Below are 23,427 nucleotides of genomic sequence, written 5' to 3'. Positions count from 1 at the left end.
TGTAACACTGTAAACAATCATATACTGTAAACTACTAAAGAGTCTGTCAAACACAGTTCTGCACTAGTATTCAATGTCAGCACTGTGATCTTTAGAAACACAACAAGTGCTTTTTAAAAGTGAGTAAAATCATGCAGTTCTTTAATATTAAATGCAGATCTTTATTTTTTTAATAATATTAATATTTATTTCACAGCAAATTACATGGTGAAGTCTACTTAAATTTTTTCCCCTAATACTGAAAAGACACTGGTAAGGTTGAGCTCCTTTTATTATCATCTGCTCTTTTAAAAACAATGCTAATTTATCCTCTAAGACCAATAATAAGAAAGAAGCAACACTGTCCTACCTTCACTCCATTTATCTTCTGCAGACTAAAATGGTTCAGCCTGAACAGAACGTAGTATTTCCACAGAGTGAAGTTGACAACAGGATTTCCCTGAGGGTCAACTGTCAACTGCTCCATGCGATGCATCTCAGCCAGTGCATTGAACTGCTGCAGAGTCACAAGATTGGTCTCCTTGAACTTCAGGTGCTGAAAAAGGTCAAACCACTATAAATTAGATAAGGAAACAATCAAGTGTAAAGCCACTATTCTGTGCCACTCAGTTTTCAAACTCAGATGACAGTCATGGGTCTGATGAAGCAACTGAGTTCTTTTCATTTAAGGACTTTGTAGCAAAACATATCAATGTTTCAACCAGTTGCAGTATTATATATATTAAGAGGTGTCAACTTCACAACCCCCAAGGAATTTATAAATCCTTTACTAACAGCACTGATATTTTCAATGTTACAAAATCAGTGATACTACTTGAGCAATGTTGATTTTAATTCTGCAAGTAAAGCAACTGCAACATCTACATATAAAAGTAAATACAACACATGCTTTCAATGATTCCTGACTTTTTTGGGTACAACATGCTGGCCTAAGGTATATTCTGCTGTCTTTGAATCATGCCATACATAATGCTTCTATGAGCATCATATATCTGGCTATACAGTAGCATTATCAAGGGAAGGAGGAAAAATTGATGGTGAAAACAAAAATTTAGTTTAAGATTGATTCTGCTATCACCCACAAATTCCCCCTTCAATGGAACTATTTTTCATTAAGATGGATAAATTTATTTCACACTCCCCACAAATGCATCTATTTCACGTCAATCATTAAGTTTTGTTATACTCACAATCTTGAAAAGCAGCAGGGAGCCATACCATCTGAGTTACAAGTTGCTTATGTATGTTATCTTTATTTTACTATTTGTTTCAAAATGACTGATTTAATACGTCCAAGAAAGAAATGAAAAAGACATACTAAAGAGACATCTCATTTATGCTGCTTTGTTTCATCAAGAACTGAGTAATTCCCAGGCTGAACTGATTTAGTCAGCTATTCCCTTGAATTTTACTTTTCCTTTTACCCTGCCAATTATTTGATCTTTGAACTCTCAACACAAATGAAGTCCTTCTGATACCATGGATAACAGTATTATAGAATAGCAAGATAGTGTTTACACACCAGTTTTTCAACTTCAAGATAATCAGCTAGCTCAAAGGAATTAAAAAGAAATAAAAACCAGCCTGAAAAGAAATCTAAATTCAAGTATTGATTTTTAAGAAGTATCAAGTTAGTGTTAGAACATGAAGAAAAGATATAATTCATAACTACCTATTGGCATGAAATCACTCAAGAGTGACTATGCCAAAGGAAGGTTCTCTTAGGGAATACATATTCCATAGGTGTTCACAGGGCTGAAACCTGGGGCATACTTACCACACAATTAGGAAACTTTGCCCTTAGTTTTGCTAACACTTGAACAATATCATCAAATTCTATGAACATAAAGGAGACTGTGACAATAATGCCAGCTGTTTGAACACTCCAGTTTCGATCCAGGCACTCCAGTGCTCCTGCACCATACAAGCCAAGAGTGTCCCCTTCCACTTCCACTAAATGAGAGTCTAGAACAGACAAGCCTTGCACTGCACTGCTTAGTATTGTATCAAGAGACCTGCAGAGGAAATAAAAATGCAGTGATACAAATGGGATTATTATTGAAATAATAACATCACTCTACTGAATGTCAGTCCTTACTTTTACCAAAACCCAACTGTCAAATACAATGGCATTTCTCAGCATTCATTCATTTTCAGTATCACATCTGGTTCAAAAACACCAAGGGCTGTAAAATTCTCTTTCCATCAATTAACATTGCAAATGTTCTACTTCTTTGCCAGGAGGGCCATGGGTGTATTTGAGTTGGTGGAGAAGTAAAACTAAACAAAGAATCCACTCATATTTAAAAATCTGCTTAAAAATTTCAACTCAGAACGCTAGCCCAGCATATTCCATGTTGGTTTAGATATCTAAACACAACTTCAAACAATTAAACACAACTTCAAACAATGTATTTATTTAAGCAATGTCCCCTTCGCATTGTGTTTGCTATATGAAATGTAAACGTTATGACAAGAGCAATCACTCAAGCATCTCTTTAAAATAATACGAGCTTCCCAGTTCACGAGAGCAGTTTTAAATTTAAGCAGTAATTCCAGGTGTTCTCAACTTCCTTCTCTTTTTGTCCTACTTCCCTGATATGCTCAGCTGAACAGATCTGAAGTGTACAGAGCATTCAAGATGAGCACAAATCACAGGTATAGAAAATTAAGTAAAGATTGTTACTTTTGTATTCTTTACTACATTCCTAGTATTTTTAATGTGTTTTGACTAGTAGCAATTGCTTGACAGATGTTCTCTTGACAATATCAACCAGAACATTACGATTTCACTCTTGACTGAAAATGTTGACTCAGGAATTCATATTTAACATTTCATGCAAAAATGAAGTTCTCCCCTATTTAGAAAATCACATAATAATTTAGCGTGCACTTTTTTAGGCAATGAGTTGCTGTTATATTACTTTTTAAACATAAGTTACTCATTATTAATAGTCAAAAGGTGAGTAAAACATCCTTTAGGGACTGATTTGGATATAATACTTCTGACTATGAAATACAGTGAGATCTCAGAAGTGAGAAGTAGCGACCTGAACATAAGACATGAACAAGCAGAAATATTACCCAGTAAAATACCTGCTTTCTTCAGGAAATACAAATGCAGCACTGCCATTGATCTGACAGGGCTCATTGTCTTTATCCTGGTTTAAAGAAGCCTCAAGTGCTGTTCGGCTCTGCTGTATCTCCCACTGACGAGCAATATTACAAATCGTTAACCGCTTCTTCTCCTGAAACAGGACACAGAAGTCATAACCAGTTAGGGCAGGGCAGTATCAACACACCTGTTTGTTCTGAAGGAAACATGCTGCTTAATCAAAACATTTAAAATGTTTCAAATTGAAGAAGCTATAGTACTGGAAGGTGATTATGCATTGAGACCAATGTGTCGTTCTAGTGCCATTTGGCACAACTGCCAGCAAATAAATTCACAAAATCTGCTCCTGGTTTTAATCTATAGAAGTAACATGTGACTGTTTCCATCACACTTTTACATAATTCCTTTCACACTAGGCAGGTTGTGGACACTTCTGCAATGCAGTTCACTGAGAATGTCCCTGACACACCTCATTGTTGAAAACATGAAGTGCAAAGTACTACAAATGAATATTTACTTGAAAACCAGAAAATAGTAGATTAACCAAAAAGCAAGCATTTGAAAATCTTTGACTGCTAACTTGTCAAACTTCAGTTATTTCTTAAGAATAATTAAGAAATGCAAATAAATGTTTTACAGTAAAACATTTTACACTGACATGCAAATTCCTCCTGCTGCAGCTGTAACAGTCAAACAACATGATTCATTTCAGTGACTGATAATGCAGAGATAGAGCTTCTAGTTTGAAACACTCATAAAAATTACACCCATAACTGCCTAGAACTGACACTGGAAGTACATGGAAACTACTATTTCTGAAAGTTTTTCCATTTTAAAGAGATCAAAACTCTATTTCATATTCCGCTTGCCCAGAGAGTTCTGACACTATCCTGTTAGAGAACACTGGGGGCTCAACATTTACAGATGATTGGGCTCCATGTCACAGAGAGTGGGGCAAGTGGAAATAGGGAACATTGTTTTCCAAACCCCTTTAGAAAATTCTGTTTGTTCTTGAGGGTGAGGGTCTCCTCACAACCTTGATTACTGTACAGCTCTTTATTAGCCCTCAGCTATGGGCTCCTGGACTCCTACATAGCTTTGAAAACTTCTAAGAATTCATTTTACAAAAAGCAAATTTTACAGGTGTGAAGATTCTGTGAGCAATAAATTTTTTTTGTTTCAGTAAATATTAATTCCAGCCTCTGTTGGAAAGGAATTATATTCTCTCTAGAATTCAGAGTACATCTCAAACTTTCCCAGAAGAGTGGGTTGGAAGCAATAAAAAATAGTCTGAAAAAGAGATGAAGAAACTTCTCTGCTTGCGCAGACAAGTATCAACAAGGGAAAAAGAAGATGTGACCCAGCTGAACTTACATTTTCAATGCAGTACATACAGGAAAACAGCAGTTGTTTGCTACTGAATGAAGGTGTGTAATTTCATTTACATTTCATATAGAGTAAGAAAGTTTGGAGAAATGTGACCAACAAAAATTGCAGAACATAATTCTCTTAATATTTTCCTCAAGTTGAACTCTGAAGAAAATTCTATAGTTCACAATTTTTTTTTTGCTGGACATTGTATCTATGAGCAGTTTTTTTCCTTCAATTCAATTGTGTGAAACAGGAGAAGAGCCTGAATCGTAAGAACTCCTTTACAAAGATAAAAAAATATACAAAATCACCACATCATAAAAACAAAAATTGGTACTTGGCCCTTATGCCATTTAACTGTTTGAAGGTAAGAAATATACCTTGATTAAATTAAAGGATCCTTACTACTTAATGTTGAAATCAAGTAATAATGGCATTACACATTAAAACTATTTTTTCTAAAAGAATTTTCCACTAGCAAAATGCACCACAAAATTTAGGCCATCACAGCAAACAATCCCTCTACTACAAGGAAATGTGACCTCAATGATTAAGAACATGAACTGCAAATAAACACCTACTTTTTTTTCTAGTCAGAGAAGCAGTTGTATTTCCAACAGCATAAAATAACACCATGTGTGAATATTGTTTACCAATGTCCCATTTATTTATACTACTAAGAACTGGCATCAAGACTTCAAACCTGAAGAGACTTTAAATACATCACTATCTTAGAGGAAAACATTTCCAAATCCACAAAAATTTCCAAGCTACAACACTGCTTAAAAAAACTCCCCCAAACCCAAAACTGTATCTAAGACATTTTCATTATATTGTTTGTGTTTTTTTAAACAGAAAATAGAAATATACATGGATACAAATATAGAGGAAATCAAAATATATTCTTCGACATTATACATGAACTGGTTTTTTTCCCCAATTCATATGTTTAGCTTCTTGGGTTTTTTTATAGTATACTTAAAACATCATGTAATATATTGATAACATTCTGTTTGTGTCTTTTTATTTTTCAGAGTTATATATATATATATTTGCTACACTTCTGACAGCCTCCTGCAATTATTTTCAGTCTAATTCCCTTAATGAAATATGATTTTACCCAGGAAACAATATAGATACACAGACATTTTTTGTTTGCTTGTTTGACTGCCAAATTGAAAGAGTTTTTTGTATAGGCTTTACTGGATGACAAAAAAAATTTAGGCACTTTTTTCCTCCAGAGGAGGATGATTTGGAAACAAATGGTGATATTTAAGCAGCAAATGGAATGTAGATGTTCTTAGATCCTTGAACTTGGGTCTCCAGTTAAGAACACAGCTCATTATTCAGCAGCCCCATGAAGAGTGTTCTGGAGTGCACCTCGGGCTCCACTGCTCGGGATATTCCCTCATGTGTCAGCACTAACCAGGCCAGCTGGGCCGGGAGATAAAGATGAGTGTTCTCCTGACAAAGACAACAGCTGGACTCTGGCTGTGCTCTCGTGGCAGCTTCACTCTTTCTACAGAAAAGAACAACTTGAGCAGGAAAAAACGAAGGAAAAACCCCTTCAGAACACTCTGCGTGGCTGCAGTTGGAGCACTCACCTGAAATGGGGAGACCAAGTTCAAGGAATCTGAAATCACTGGAAAAGTCCTTTACTCTGGATTTAGGAAAATGAAGTTTGCCATTCATTTACATGTATCACACTCATGTATTCAGCTGGGCCTTTTTGCTAAAGTATAACTTGCATATTTGAACGAAGAGAGTTTTAGTCATGGAGTGCACTGTTTAAGCTGGAAAAATAGAGTTTAAAAAGATAGAGGCACATTGGGATATATAAGATCTGCAGCAAAAAACATCAGTATGTAAATTATTGCTGTAAACTGCTTTAGAGCAGACTTAGAACATAGTAAATACCTTAAGCAGGGTCTGTTTATGGCTTTCACGCTTCCTTTCTTCCTCTTTCCTTGCTGCAACAGATGCCATACGTCTTTCTTCTTCCTGGAACCAGAACAGAAAGACAAATTCCTAAAAGGAGGAACTAATCAGGTTCTGAAAAGTAATACTGATAAATTATTAATATGTTTTTCTGTGGGTATGTGAAATGCAAATTATCACTTTAATGGAATTTTAGAATTTTTATCATTTTAATGATTCTAAATATTACTAAAACAATAAAATTACTAATTTCAAAAAAAGAAATACAGAATAAATAGATAACTATTCAGATACAAAGTTAAAGTAATATTTGTAAAGGTCTTTGAAAAATTATAAGGCAAATGGTGAGTACAACAGTAAAAAAGAACATTTTTAAACATAACAGAATCTTTGTAGCAGATTTTGCAATTGGTAGGACTTTTCTTGCAAGAAAAGACACACAGCAAAAAAACTGGGTTCTATTTATGCTTGAATGATAATCCAAGACCAATTCTCATCATTATAAACTGTTTCCAGGGGCTGGCTTTTCTCCATCATCAAGACAACTCAAAAAGAAAACATTTTCAAAGTTAACTGCAGTACATTAGCATTATTTCTCAATATTATTACCTAATCAAGCAGAAGTCTCAAGAAGAAAGCAATTGATTCCTAAACAATGGAGGAGAAGTTGCTTAATTCTCCTGGTACAGCAATTTGATACTGCAATACACCCATATTAGGTTGGATGCCCCTTGTTTACAGAATTCTAAACATTCTCATAGCACAGTATTTTTAGCACATATATTTTCCAAGTAACAAAAGAAATGTTCACTATGAAGTAAAAAGTGTAGATTCCTTCCAACACAAATATTTGGGAAGCATACTTTAACTTATTTTGATTTACTTCACAAGCCATTTGGGCGTTTCTACTAAAGTGTCTTCTCAGAACATATGAAAAGTGTTTTCATTTCCCTCAAAACAGAAAGCTCCTGTCCTAATCTTTTCATTTTCTGGAAAAGTTATGTGTTAACAAAGTTAACAAACAAAAATGAACTGAAAGCATCATCAAGCATGAAGATATATTGAGATGTCAAAATTTCTACATGAACAAAACATGTTATGTTTACAGTATTGTAAGAACCCCTAAGCACAAGGGCGAGTGCTTACTGGAAGATAAAATAAAACAGGAACTTCACACTTAACATATGGCAATTTCCAAAGCATAAGAAGTTTGGTTGATGTGGCAGACCTACCCTGATCTGTGTACAGTCCCCCTCAGACCCACTGACACACCATGGATTTCAGCATCGCTCTGAAACAACAGTTTGCAAGATGTTCCTCCATGACTTTATCCTAATACCATTTATTAAACAAGTCGGGTACCTCAATGCAGATTAAGGCAAGAGGCTTTAGACACAGCAAGCTTCTCTAACCCAACTGTATGCAAGAATTTCCCTGGAACAATAATTGGCAAGTCTAACACTTATTTTTACTTTTTTTTTCTTTTCCCTGTTCTGAAAGCAATTTGTAGTCTTTTGATAGTGAAGATCTTTTGCCAGCCTCCTCTGCTACTGGGCTTTTCACTTATTCCTAAATAGGATATTTTTATGTGGGTAATGTCATAGAATTGCAGAATAATCCAGGTTAAAAGGACCTCAATAGGTCCTTCTAGTGCATGTTAAAGGAGGATCACCAATAACTAAATAACAATACCAAAGCACACACAGACACAGAAGACCTTCTAGATGCCAATGTAACAAAATACCACACAATGAAACTCAACATGTGAATGGGAGAGTTCTGAGGGAGGCTGTGAAAATCATGAAATAAACTCCATGCAGGTAATACAGCACAAATATAAATTAATAATAGCACAAAATATATCACGGTATTATACATAATAATATATTACACTAGAATATATTATATATAATATGAATATTCATTAATAATACAAAATAAAAATGTGTTGTTCCTCAAGAATTCAAAACTTGAAGAACTACAAACATTCTCATGTTAACTGCTTATTCCAATCATGTATTCCATTGTACTGTTTGCTCTTATGTAAAAAATACCGAAGTCTTAAACTTAAGGATAAACACTAACAAACTGCATTAGTAATATCTTTCACTAGAAAGCAGATTGGATTTTTTCAGGGTTTTAAAATTTTTTAGTTAAATCCCTTCAGTGGACCTTGCATTTATGCTTTTTAACTAGGCTTCCTAATGAAACAATCTTTTACAACTTCAGGGTCTTCATCTTCTCTAATGACTTTTCAACACATTGAACATATCAAATGACTTAAAGTATCTTTAGAATCTTAAATTAAGGGTAATTCTTTTTGTTTCCTAGAAGGTTGATTACATAAAATTGGAATGTAGAAAGAAGAGAAATGTAAGCTAGTTTTCCCACCAAGGAAGAGGAAGCAGAAACCATCCATTCTACTTGACAGAAAACATCTGGCCATTCATCAGACTCCAAACTAATCAAGGTGGTGTCGTGTTTGTCACTGAGGTAAGTGAAAACTAGATAACATAATTACACTCATCTATAGTAAATTAGCCTTCATTAATTTTATTCCTTTCAAAACAACTCTGTTTTTTCCCCCCAAGCCTTAAGGTAACTATCCACCAAGTTCCCCAAATCAGTTCTCTCCAGCTTTCTCTTCCTAGTCTATTTTCCTTCTCAAAGTTTTCCTTTAATCCAGTCCAAATGTGTGCTTCAGGACACTGTCTTCCACTCAGGAGGATCTACTGCCCTCACTGAAGTCACCTCAGCACCTTCCCTGCCACCAGTCTTCATACAAAGATTGAAATGAACTACTGCAAATTACATTCTAACAAGATTATTAGCTGAATAAGACTTTTTCTTCATCAAGAAGTTATCCTAATTCTGGACACTTAAAACTCCACTATTTTTAAAAGAGTTTAGCTCAGTAAAAAATAAAAATAAAATACATCCTAGTTTAAGTCATTATTCATTAAAGCACAACAATAAAAAAACCCTGTCTGAATAAAGATCAAGGGTCACAGAATATGCTGAGGGAAGGGACCCACACGGATCATGGGGTCCAACCCCTGGCCCTGCACAGAACTGTCCCCAGGAGTCACTCCATGTGCCCCAGAGGATCACCCAAACACGCCTTGAGCTCTGGCAGCCTTGGGGCTGTGCCCACTGCCCTGGGGAGCCTGTTCAGTGCCCACCACCCTCTGGGGGAAGAACCTTTCCCTGATATCCAACCTAACCCTTCCCTAACACAGCTCCAGCCATTCCCTGGGTCCTGGCCCTGGTCCCATAGAGCAGAGATCAGTGCCTGCCCCTGCTCTTCACCCCATGAGAAAGTTGTAAACTGGGTCAAATCTGCTTTTTATGTAAATCAAATCCATATACATTCCTTAATTACTGTTTCACAACACATGCAGGCAATCCTAAAAATCATATACCCCCCCAAACCCACAAAAAAATCCCAGAACACTGAAAATGTTAGAAAACAAAACTCTAAATCATCTTGCCACAATTCATTTTTATCATCTCCACTCCTCTTTTAGAAAGAGCTTCAAACGGGCTGGAGTTCTCTCCTTTTTTCCTCCGTCTCCCCTCATTATTCTGCTGTTACGATCCGTGTGTTTCGTCCCTAAGCCAAACCCCGCAGGACAGGTCAGGGATGCTTTTCCAGGGGCTTATTCCCGAGCTCTCACACATCCCATGGGCGTTTGACGGGCCGGGAGCGCCCTCTGGCGGTGCTACCGCAACACACCCGCCCTGCTCGCCCGCCCAAAAACATCCAGCGAATCCTCATCCAGCAAAATGTCAGAAGGATCCTACAAGGGAGCACAGAGGAACGCACGGATTCGTCCTCACTGCTGCTTCACTGTTCGTCAAACAAGTTCTTTTGCGACAAATGACATCATTTAAGTCATAGGTCCTAGATCAGCACACAAGCAATGCAGTATTTCTAGTACTTCCATCTTACAATTATTCAAATAATTTTACTATAGATTAGAAACAATTATAGTATACTTGAAATAAACTATTTTAGGTAATAAAAAATACGGGGAGAATATGAAGAATTGCCTGGAACATACTTTGCACTTTCAAGGCACAGAGAGATCCAACACAGTACACTTCAAATCCACAACATCCAGCTCCCACTTGCAGAAGGCAGACACTGCTCTTTGGTTTGGACACCACAGGGGCTGATTTTACATAGGAATGAAGTAAGAGTGGTTCCAGTAGACATACAGCCAGGGAAAACAACTGGTAAAACATTTTGTCAAATCATTCTCTAAGTGACATTTGACAACAAGCCACATCTCCTTTTTTTTCCTTTTAGCACTAATTTGGTATATTTTCACAAGACCTAAGTAAAGAGAATTATGATTCAGAATAATGATTCTAGAAGTTCCTGAAGTATCGTATTTTCCAGTGAAAAGAAAAAATTAAGATCCTTCCCTCAAAAAAAAACCAAAACAAAAAACCCCAAACAAAAAACCCCAAACAAACAAACCCAAAGAAAAACCAAAACAAAACAAAAAAAAAACCAAAAAACAAACAAAAACCCCCAGGACATTTATAGTGGTGATGGAATAACAAATTCTGTTCTGGATAAAGCAGTAGAACCTACTCCCTGATCAGCAGTGAAATGTCTAAGCAGCAGTGAAATGTCTAAGCAAATAATCAAAACCAAACACAGCTTTCTTACTTTAAGCATCCAAAACCTATAAAACCTCAATGAAAAGAAGCAAAGCTTTAGTTTTAAAGAGACACAGCTTGTCTTTCAATTTGGCAACCACAGCACATTTTTAAAATATATGCCCTGTATATCATACATATATACTTAGCAAATTCTTTTGAGAAAGTCTATTGGAAGTGAATAGCAACTGTTCCTGGTTAACTAACTCCTCAGGTAATGAATATGTACCCATTTCATTCATATTTTAATATTTTATTACATGTCTGCAGACAGTATCTGCTTACTCTTACCAAAGAGTGGAGTAAAACAGATCAGTCACAACTAAACTGAAAGCACCACTGGGCAGACCCACTTTTGGAAAAGTTTAAACTACAAAACATATTGAAAAAGCTTCAGGGCCCAGAAACACAACTGTTACAGAGTTCTAACCAAAGCAAGTAACTACAAATGCAACTTGAGCCTGCACTGATTGTAAGGCACTTCAATCTGACAAGCCTAATTCCATAAAGACATTCATCAAGTCCCATTACCTTGCAACTAAGGTGAGGTAAAGGTTGTAGCTGAGTTACTGACACAGTGACACAAAAGTGACACTGCAGGATCTGTCCAGCCATGGTAATTCAGCCTCCTCTCTGGTCTTTAAGTCTCTAGATTGATCTACTAAAGCTCAAGAAAGTGAAATATTTCCATTGACCAGGTGTTTCAGATGCATAACATGAAGTGGAAGTGTTTGCCAGCTGAAAATCATCTTCTCACATGGACAAGGAACAAGCGTTTATGGGCTTACAGTGAAACTCATTACAGGTGTGTGGCCTCCACTGATTCCAACACCACTGGCTCTGCCTCAGTGGTTTGAGAGCTTAAATTTTAACATTCCAAAATGTCTTAAGAATGAGCTGGCCTAAGAAAACATTGGCTTCCTGATGGGTCAGGGCTTAAGAGTTGTCAGAAAACCATACAATCCCTTGAATAAAGGCAAATCTGCCCTGACTTAAGCAGTATTACAACAATTGCAATGCAAAAGTGTTTTATTCCAAGTGCAGTGTATTGGATTTTCTTGGCAGGGAGATGTTTCTGAATAGTTCCCTAAGGCAGAGACAGTTATCTCCAGGCTTTCACACCAAGGTTCCCTTTCTCCAGGGAATCCTATGGAAAAGGCTTGGCACCAAAGAGCAAGTGTTTCCTTGAAACTCCATGTGAATAAAGTTTCCAAGTCTCTTACAAATTTTTTAAAATATCCTTCAAGTTTTACTTTTTCTTGAAATATTTGTCCTGTCCCAGTGAAGCCATCAGGTAAAAGAAAAGTTAAAAGCAGAAGTAAAAATTGCATAAAGCTCTGTTCTTGAGCAAAAAAGCTTCTGAAGAGCTTAGTGAGGAATTACTAGTCAGGAAAAACAACTACCATTCAACTCTCAGGTTGTTACAACAAAGCAACACTTAAGTTCAAAATGCTCTGGACACTCTTCAGGCTAATGAAGAAAAAATCCCATAAATGTAATTAGAGTTTAAGTTCATTAATTAAGTGGAAAAAAGCACATACTCAATGCTTGAGTAAAATCTACCCTTACAGGTTGCATTACCAGGCAGAATAGGTGGATTTGAGACTGTCAGCTCTTGAATTTTATCACAAATCTCAGGATACTTGTTATTTTTCCTTAAATCCCAGTTTCTTAAGTTATATGATTATCTGAGTAACACAGTTTTTATTGGAAAAAAAATATACTGCACCCTCTACAGGAAGAAAGTGTTAAAAGACTTAAACAGAAGGCAAGTAAAGAATGCAAAGCACATTATTTTTACAAGTAGTTTTATGAGCAGCACAACTGGTGAAGCCTGGTTTTCTATGGCTTTTTGTCTTTGTGGTTGATTCTCTGATGTTTAACAAAGTGCAAATCAAGATTAAGTTCTTCCCATGGCTGTGCCTTTCCAATGACTTTTTCCCCACACAGATCCCATAGAGTCTACAAAGAAGTTTGAGCTCTTTCTACAGTTTTTCCCATCACTGAGATTTCTACCAGGATGCAATCCCTCTTGAGAAGGGTGGAGCTGGGGAGGGTGGGGGGAGATGGAGAGAGATTTTCATTATGTGACTCAAGTTTCTGAAATGATACTGATAAAATAAATCTTTTTAGAAGTAAACTAATTAGCAAGTATTCAATTAAGTCGGTATAAATTCACAAAATATAAAAAACCCCAACACATAGAATATCTATGAACTAACAAGTATTTAGTATTTTCAATGCTGGGAGCAAAACCTCTCATGTCCCAGACATCTAATTTTAGAATTACTTTTTCCACACACATGTTATATTTTACATCCTAATTGGCTCTAATTTATTCTCATGGTGGATTTGCTACAGGACAACAGGATAGATGGCAAAGCAACAGCTGCAATCTATAATGAAGTACAGCCTTTGTACAAAGCAAATGAGCATTTAAGATAACACTGCAACACTTGCTTACTGTTGGATGGATTTCTCCTGTAAGAAGGTCATGCTTATTGAATAGACACAGAAGAATTGGTTAGGCTATTCCTATATTAAAAGAGAAAATAGGCGATGTTAAGAGCTCTGGTGATTGTCCTTCATCCTCAGAGTGTAGGACAAGGAGCCTGTAGGACACTTAGTTGTGGGCAAGTGCTCTCTCCCTTACAAAGGTTACTCAGACTTGGGCAGCAGAAACACAAATGAACAGGGACAGCAGGACAGGTCAGAAACACAGACACAATCTGTGTGATCACCAGGTTTCCTCAGGGAAACAGAGTTAAGACACCACTGAAACTCTTAAAGGAAAGACACCAGTCAATATGAATTTCAAGGCAAACAGACCATTCCTTTGGAAGGAACGTGCTGCTCCTTCTCACCCATACAACAAACCAGTAAAAACTGCTAGGAAAGTTCTAACCAAAAACTTTGCAGACTCCCTCATGTCATGTGGCAACTGCACAAACAGTAATTATGGCTGAAAAGTTTCAGCCCTTCAAAATACCCATGTTAAACTGAAGTAAAAAACCTCACCCTTATGTTATATTGAACTAAAGAAAAAAGGTTAAAGTTTAAAATATTGTAATGTCTATGCACCATTCAATTCTACACTAAATTAAGAAAATGTTTGTATTTTTTAATATATATATACACATAACCCCAACATTTTACTTCTGAATTTAAGGATCTATTAAGTTTGATGAAAACAAAAATTTCTTACTGTGATTCTCTTCATATCTAGCTGTCGGAGCTGCATCATATGATGGAGAACAGTGTGTTTGTACCATGTCTCCTGAGCTATTGGGTTGCCATCAAGGGTGATATCTGACAAAGATGAGGAATCGGCAAGGCACAGAATATCCTCAAAACTGCAACCAAAAAAAAGTTTAAAGTTTTAATGTCATAGAGTAAGAATAATTTTGAGATGGACGATTTTATTTAAGGATAGAACATAAATATTTATCTCTACTGAAAACTCCCAACCCATCAGTACTGTGTATGATAAATCCAATTATAAGTATTCTGAAATACCAACAGCAGCTGCTGTTAAACCTTTAGTCTCTTTACATACAGGTAAAAAGAGATACAGAATAAGAACTTGTTAATTCTGGGAGCACAACTTTATCTAAACCCCCTTTAAATATGACACATATCAACTCATATTCCAGAAAATAATACAAGGTATATTTGCCATCAAAAGCAGCATGAAAAACATGGAAAACACAAGGAAAAAAACCATCCACAAATGCAACAGCATGATCCTTGGTGTCTGCAACATCATTAATATTGGAAGTAAAACAACTACCAAATCATCGTATTATCTACAAAACAGATCAGTCTGCTCTGAGTTTAGTCTACAAACACCACCAACTTGGCTTCTTAAACAACATTGGGTATTATTACCTGCCAATAAATAACTGGCCTGTGTAAAATACATTTAGATGCATAGCCTGTGTCATGCCCCTTTCATTGATGATGGAACATGAAAAGAAAGCAGCCCAGACAAATAATATTCTCAAACAACAGAGAACTTAAAAGAAAAAAAAAATAGTACACCACACAAGGAGCTTCTGCACCATATACCTGATGGGCACAGCAGGAAAATGACAGAGTAAAGAGAAAGACACTACTGCCTTCCTGCTCAGGGTATGAAAACAACCTAAAAACCCATGAAAATGAACTATGTCCAGGTTGTGCTAAAGGCAGTGAAGGTGCTTAGCATATCTGAACAATGGGGTGTTTTGTAAATGTGGTTAAAGTGACAAGTTTGATTATCTTTTTCTGCTTTTTTTGTGATCCAGTTTCCTCTTCAGAAAACAGCTTGTGGAACCACATTTTTGGAAGATTAGGCTGACATATTACTTAAAATACATACTCAATACATCCTGAAGATAAAAGGTAATATTCCCAAATGACACAAAATTTAGTAAAGCAAACTTGTAAACATGTTAGAATAAAAAAAGATAACTGAATTTCCATTCAGCAACATGAGATTTTGCTTGATAAATCTAAAAACTTTTGGTCTTAAACATTATTTTTAAATGTAAATATATTTAAAAGTGTTACATATATTTATTCCAAGTACTTCCCACTAAACATTTAACTTCTGCCATTACAGATAATTTACAGATTTTTAATAAAAACAATTGCTTCAGAAAATGACAGAGTTGAAAGCTTGCTAGTGGTTTCAAGACCTTCCACTTATACATACTGCTGTGCTTTGAAATTCCCACTGCTGCAGCATACCAGAACATTCATTCTGGAGCTAAACCAGATGTACTTGCTTTATCCTGCTTTTAGCTGCCTTATTAGCAGCTCAATTTTAGAAAGAAGCAGTAGTGCAAAATAACTGTATATACGTATAAAAAGGTAAGAGCTTTAGAAATTCCATGTAGAAAATTTAATATACTGTACTTGTCACATTGGTATCCCAGTCCTAAGCCAAGTAAAGCTTTGCTGTGACACACCCAAACAGATTACACACTTTACAGCCCAGCTCCTGCCTGTTTCCCAGCACTCAGGCTGCTGTGACAGAGCCAAGTGGTGACTACCCTACCAGGACCAGAGGCCACATCTCAGTCCTCTGTTCACCACAAAGGAGTCCTTAACCTGCTCATGAAGCACAAAGCAGCTGTGGAGGATGATGCTGTTTCAGACTGACTCAGTCAGTCTTCTCAAGTAAAATGTCTGATTCTCTTTCCAAAAGACCTTCTCCTGCAGCAGTCCACCAAACTATAGCAAACACCTCTCCTTCCTGTCCTCCTTTCTTTTTAGATAAATTGCCTTTGCTACAACAGTAGTTTCAGCAACACAGAAACAAGGTGGGGATTCTGGCTAAATTATCAAGAAGTGTTTTCTAGATTTCTTCTCAGAATAGATCAGTTGGTGTGCATGCCAAGAGTCCTGCAGCCAATCCTCTCTTCTGCCAGAGGAATCCAAACCCACTCCTGCCCCATATGAGGACGTGGGAATTACTGAACAGCAGAGCATTCTGGAGTGGTGTGAGCTCAACCTCCACCAGAGACACACATTCACATCTACACACACAGCCCAGGAACACTTATCTCTGCTATAAACTGCTATTTAGGGAATCATTTGCATCAATTTTTAAAAGCATGTTCCATAAAGGGGAAAAGTTCTGAAATAGAAAGGAAGGCAACATACTCACTATAGTCTCATGGAACACCTTAGAGGGAACTGTATGTTCAAAAAACATTCACTCAGAGAGGAAAACTTGGATTTTTCCATCTTTCTAACCACTAAACTACCAATGAAAATGTGTTACCACAGTCAACATTTCATTCCTCTTGCACTGCTTTTGTTCAAGAATTTAACAATGTATTTATAAATTTTCTCTGCTGAGAAAAAAAAGGTATTTTCTTGTTTTTATTAGGCTAAGAACATTCCTTCTCTCAGGTTTCTAATTCAGCAACCAAATGAAGAATAACTATTACATGAACTTGTATCCAGCTTCTCCCAGATGGTGAGACAAGATGCTTAGTAAAAGAAAAGGTCAACACAGTGCTGACCTGGACAGCAACTCAACAGTAAAAATATGTATTTTGTTTTCATGATTAAAAAATTGTCTTCCCTGGTTTCACATGTTAAGATGTGAGCAATAATCCTCTTTCAGAATCCTAGTGGCAAATCTTTCCTGAAAAGGTTTCTGCAATCTTTTTCCTGCATCACATGACAAATTCAAAATGAGATTTCTCCCCCTTCTTTATAACTAGTTCTAGATATATAGATTGCCTTCAGCCATCAGGTGGGAACACCTTCAGTTTGTAACTGCTAACTTTGTAACTTCAGTTTGGGGCTGAAGCCATAAACAGAATTTCTTTGTTTCTACAGCATCAATTCTACAGCACTGGGTTTTCATTCCATTGTCTTGCCAACACATCCTTTTTTACTAAAGGCTCTTGCAGAGAAGCAGCAGGATTCTGAGCCCTCCTCTCAGGCATGAGGTAAAAAGGACATGGTGATTAAACCCATGGTAGATTCTCAGGCTTTAAATAGCATTCCCAAGTCTTCTACTGGAGTATTAATTCAATATGTCAGTACATGTCAATTTGAGACTCAAGGATTTTCACTGACATATAAAAGTAGGAACAAGAAAAACTTCCCATGGAAGTACTGTCTCAAAAATACTATTTTTTAAAATGATCACTAATAAAATTCTTTCATGAAACTGTAACATAAATATATTAAAGTTTTGGCAACTTTGTTATATGTTTTCTTTTGAAGGTCTTTTCTATATTTGTGCACCAATTTGCTTGTCAAAGAAAAATCAGTTTTATAGACAAGGCTGTTTCTAGGAAAAATAATGTTTCAAATTACCATATGGCACACAGTAAACCCAAGTAAGTGACTCAAAAGTAAATGAAATAATTTAAAAGGTGTATAGGAATGTTCAGATGCAGCACAGAAATTCACTGGTATTATGGTTGCATAAAACTTCAGTCAGTTCAAAGAGTATCAAGCCAAGAATCAGGAAACAGAAAGCCAAGAATATCTTCTATATTTAATCATTTTCCTGGTCAAAGACATATCTGCTGCATAACTCAAAATCAGGAGTTAATGGGGGTTTTAGCCTTCAGAACTGCAAGATATAATACAAGTTAATTACTTTAAAAAATCCAAGCTAAATGTGATTAAAATAATTTTTTCATTTGTTTATTTTAAAATAATGCCTGGTAAATAAAGAGTTAAGCCTATCCATCCACCTATCAACCCACACATGGGTATGAAATTTAGAGAAGAGCAATGTCTTTTGTTTAACCTTAAGGGGTTTTTGTACCTATTCCAACTGCAAATTGAAACTAAATTAGGTATTTGTACATACATTCTAAGTAATTACTTCTAGATTACAGGAAAACTAAGACTAGATTTATCAATAGTTCAGCTGAAGTCCTAATGAATAAATGATAAAAATTATGATATAGTACCAAGAAGCTACTGAGCATAAACTTGGAGAAATATACTTTCAAAACCTCACAGAGAAACCAAAACATTTTTCCTTCTTTGAATACTGTAAAAACCCCAAGAATTTGCATAAAACAATATGAGAAGGGAGCCAGAAAGAGACATAAAATATACCAAGTATACAAAAAGACACAGAAATTCCCCTGACTGCAGTGATGCTCCCTGACAGCAAGGGAGCCAGTTACTGCAGTCCCCTCCTTGTTCTTGGCAACCTGAGACCTTTTTTTAGAAAATCAGAAACAAAAGGCAAGTCTCAATCCTGGAAATTATTCAAGAGAAGCAAAATGCTAAACCCTTCTCTTCATTATGCCAATTTAAAACATAAAATAAAAAGAGTAGCAAATTAAATAAGGGAAGAGCATATTAAAGATTCCTGCAGTTCACCTCTTAATTTTTTTAAATGCTTAATAGCCATGAGTATTTAAGGAGATGTACTGCATTTGTACTTTAAGAGCCTAAGGATCACAGACAAGTAGGTTGGAGCTGTCTGCAAAAAACATAATGCAGGTCAACATAAAATGTATGAGTAGCTATTACAATAAAAGCTCACACTAAGTACAGCATTCTACAGGGAAAGCAGATAGCACAAGAACAGCATGGCATTTCCAGTAATTAGAACATGAAGCCTCATTCCCCTACCCCACATTCAATTATTTGATTCTAAACAAAGAAAGCTGGTGGTGATCAAGGGATTAAAAAAAAGGACATACCAAATTGAAGATAATGCAGGCACTTTTTTTTGTTTAAATACTGGCACAAGTATAAAGGCAGACTTGAAAAATACATTAATATGAAAAGGCACAGAAGACAAACAGTTCTATTTATAACAAAATGCTCTTAGTTACTTGAAACTATAGAAGCCCTGCTTTGTGAGCTAAGCTGTTCTGCTTCTGCCATCTGGTCTGAAAGGGAACCACGAATACACCTTTCAGACTTTATTAAGATATGGAAAAGTAAAATACAAGCATGGAAATCTGCCCATCATAGGCAGAACCTGACTCAGCAGTTTGTGTAACTCCAGCAATACAGTGATGGTACGTTAAACATCCTTTCTACCTTGCATAATGTTTCTCTAACAGACATTTAGGTTAACAGTAAAACAACACATTTACAAAACCACTTTTAATTTTGACACTTATAAACAGTATGATAATTTTTAAATTAAAAATATATGTTTCTTGGCAGAATACTCATAGTACAACTACATTTAAATGCAAAGGGTTTAAAGAATTTTAATGTTTAAAGGAGAAGATGCACAATGGCTTGATTATGTTATCTGATATATTAGGGGGGAAAGAAAAGTATTTGTACTCACAGTGTTTGAATTTCAATTTTAATGAAATACAGCTCCAATAGGGTATTTCAAATTACTGATAGGAAGCAAACTACTATTCCCCTTACCTAGATATATTGTTGAAGCTGAGGAAGAGACGCTGGAGACAGGGTAAAGTATCCACATCTTTCTAGAAGGAAGAGATAGAGGCATAAATTCAGAAGCTGAACTAGCTTTTGAACGTCTCTACCTGACCTGATGAAATCCTTTCATTTCTATATGCCATAACCTTGCTGCAACATTGATTTCTGTTGAAGGTGCAGCTCCATTTCTCCCCAGCACAGACTGCAAGGGAGTGTTTCAGTGCAGATCCCCACGCTGCAGAACACGCTGCATCACTTGCAAAGCAAATGATGTTAAAGAAAAAGAGGATACTGCTACTGCTGCTGCTGCTGCTTTCTGAGCAGGCTTTAGGGAAACAAGCCAAGGTGCTGCCTCAGCATTTAAGCTGCAGGATAAACACACTAAAAAAAAAAAAAAAAGGAAAAAGGTTTGCTGAAGTAAGGTTTTGATGTGCAATACAGCAGTGCTATCAGCGGTGCCAAACAGCAGTGACTCTCCTGTCAGAGAATGATCTGAAGGACTCTGTCACCTCTGCAACCTCTGCAATTACTATTTTTAAGAAGGAATGACTTTCCAGAATAAGCAACTGTAAATTTATATATGCCATTTAAAACCTTTACAGAAAACCTCTGAACAGCAAATAGCTTAAGTATTAGTAAGATGAAACTTAATAAATAAGATCATTTAACATATCAAGTAACTTCATTTATGAAATATAAATCCATAACAGCCAGATAGCAGTCTGCAGTGACTCATTCAGACTGCACACCTCAGTCCCTACTCTGCTTAAAACCAGTGGACACAAACCTGGGAAAGGGAAAGGAGCATCAGAGTTCACTTAAGCAGCAATGATTTCAACTGATCACTGGGGAAGACAAAGTCATTTTCCCTGATGACAAACTTCCATAACTAAAAGAATATGTTACTGCCCTGTAAAGCATGTTGCAAGTCTCACAGGTGTGACACCAAGCACGAGGCAGCATTATTAAAAACAAATCCAAAACCAAAAACAACCAATCAAACAAAAACCTGCCTCCAGCTCCTTCAGTTTTGATACAAAGTCTTATAGGGCAGTGGACATAGAGGGCAGGAGCTCTTTCATAAAAAGATGGTCAACACCTCGAGCAGTCCTCCTTCAATCTAAGATGAAGCTGCAGATGACAAAACCCAAAATTCTACATTTTTGATAACTCAAAGCAAACAAGCAGACCAGTTTTTCAAATGAAAATATAGATAATTTTCCTAACAGTGTACCTAACTCACAACAGGATGGAAAGCATGTAGATATTTCATGGCTCGTTGTATGTATAGATTTGTGCCTTTAATGCCATACAAGACACAGACAAACACCATTTTATTTTAAAAGACACTTGTTCAAACAATATACTTGCTGAGCCTGAACTACAACTCAAATTGCAAAGTGAAAAACTTTATTTTTAGAACATGAAGATTTACAATGCTGGATTAGAACTTCAATTGGGAAATTCTGCTTTTATGATCAATATCTCTTTTCTCTGCATTTGCCCCAGAAACATTCTTAAGATCATGAAATTTAAGATGGTCTGACTGCTTAGCTAAGCTACAGAAATTGAGACAGGTTTTTTCTAGAAAACAAAATTGTATGGAAGAAGAGTATCTAAATTTGTATGTTGGAACCACAAAGCTGCTTCAGAATCTCCTTTTCCCTTCTCTAGAGAAATAACATGAGCCTTCAAAATTTGAAGCACTACAATTCATCATAGAATCACAGCAAAGTTTGGGTTTGAAGGGATCTTTAAAGGCCACATAAGTCCAGCCTCCCTGATCACATTTAAAGGAAATACTATCAAAAAATGAATTTCTGTTTGTTTCTCCTTAATGTTGTAAACTTGAGTACTGCAGCAGAACAACATGAGCCACACAAACACAGGAAAATGCAAGATTTCACAATCTGAAATGCTGATATGGTTTAAACAGCTTATAGTGCATTTTTTTTCAAAAACAAGGAAAAGAAAAATAGTTTTGCTCCTTACTATAGCAGAGACTTGATTATGACGAAGGTTGAGCTCTGTGAGGGAATCCAGCCCATTAAGGTTTTCTACAATGGTTAGTAGGTTTCTGGCAAGGTTTAACACTCTCAGTTCACTCAAATGACCAATGTTTTCTATTTTAGTAATCTGTGAAGGAGAGATGATAAACACACACACTGTGTTTTATATGGATATACAACAGATACAGGTGGCACACACATTTTTTTTAAAGTATAAATGAACAATCAAGTTAATGTAATAGTGTGCTTGTGTACTTTTCTAAACCATGATACTCATGTCCAGTTGCTGAAAACAAGTATTCACTAATACCTCTTTAGCCATACTGCAGTAAACTCAGCATTTCCTTCCACACCATCAGAAATCAGGTTACTTCAGCTGTGCTGCCTCTGTAGCAGCAACCTCAGAGACACCACAAAACCAAGACAACACTGATGATACCAAGGTATGCCAAAATGAGGACATTTTGTGCATGGCTGATCCTTAATTTGTCTGCAAAGACACTCAAACCAATCTCCTGGTGCCTGTGCTACAAGAATAAGCAGCATCTTATCTCCCTACCATCTCAGAACTCTGCACCAATTTCCCTTCATGACTCTTAAAAAGCCAGGAACAGCACTCACAGCTCCATCTGCAGGAGCTTCACAGACAGACTGTCCAGCAGGTAATTTTGTTTTGAATTTTCATATATGTACACATATATGTGTATAACTCTGTGACATATGACTGGAATACGCTGCTATGAAAAGTATTTCAGCAATTTCTTGATTAAAAAGCAATTGAAAATAGACAACAAGGCCAAAATGAAATAACATCTTGAACTTACTTTTCATTCAACAGCTAACTAAATTATGTATTTACATGCATTTTATGCAGGAAAAAAATAATTATCAGGATACAAAATATTACAGCAAGAGGAACAGAAAATGCCACCACTTAGACGAATATATTGAGACAGAAAGACTTGCAGAAGCAATGCCAAGAGCAGATGGTTGGCACAAAGAGCACAGACCTCTGCAGATGTCTGCTTAGCCAGAACTACTGCAGGCCACAGTGTGCAATATTAATCCTGGCATTTTACTGCTATTGCAAAGATAATGATTTCATCAGCAATGTATAGAGATGCTCCAACACTTTGCTAAGTTTTAAGATGAACTCTACTGGACTTTCTGTTTCATTTCTCTATGTACACATGAAGGGACACCAGCTTCTCATAGGCACTATTAGATATGGAATAATACGAGTTATTATCACCTCTTTTTGAGTGATTCAAGTAGTACTTTGATAATACCATAAAGAAATTACACCTATGATTACTTGCTATTAATTATAAATAAAATATTATTATTCACCATTTCTATTTGCTTTTTCAAGTACACAAGTCAAAGACTACTTGTAAACACTGAACAAACACATTATTCTGTTTTCTTGTTTGCCTCTAT

General features: G+C 36.2%; 1 protein-coding gene across 4 annotated transcripts in view; it reads right to left on the bottom strand.

Moving 5' to 3' along the window:
- The window catches only part of LRRC49 (leucine rich repeat containing 49), a 39,200-nt gene that overhangs the window by 7,447 nt on the left and 8,326 nt on the right, over window positions 1-23,427 (bottom strand). For 2 of the 4 annotated variants that reach the window (XM_071568436.1, XM_071568438.1), the window contains 7 exons: window positions 21,971-22,114; window positions 19,964-20,025; window positions 14,301-14,448; window positions 6,404-6,487; window positions 3,085-3,248; window positions 1,778-2,015; window positions 350-535 (listed from right to left, as the gene is read on the bottom strand). In XM_071568436.1, the coding sequence (XP_071424537.1) occupies window positions 350-535; window positions 1,778-2,015; window positions 3,085-3,248; window positions 6,404-6,487; window positions 14,301-14,448; window positions 19,964-20,025; window positions 21,971-22,114 (1,026 nt within the window). The remainder of the gene's footprint in view (window positions 1-349; window positions 536-1,777; window positions 2,016-3,084; window positions 3,249-6,403; window positions 6,488-14,300; window positions 14,449-19,963; window positions 20,026-21,970; window positions 22,115-23,427) is intronic. The other 2 variants (XM_071568437.1, XM_071568440.1) reach the window with 1 other exon arrangement.

Source organism: Pithys albifrons, chromosome 13, assembly GCF_047495875.1.
Source record: "Pithys albifrons albifrons isolate INPA30051 chromosome 13, PitAlb_v1, whole genome shotgun sequence".
NCBI classification, from domain to species: Eukaryota; Metazoa; Chordata; class Aves; order Passeriformes; family Thamnophilidae; genus Pithys; species Pithys albifrons.
Note: the sequence above shows the minus strand (reverse complement) of the source record. Positions and strands in the feature narration are given on the sequence as shown.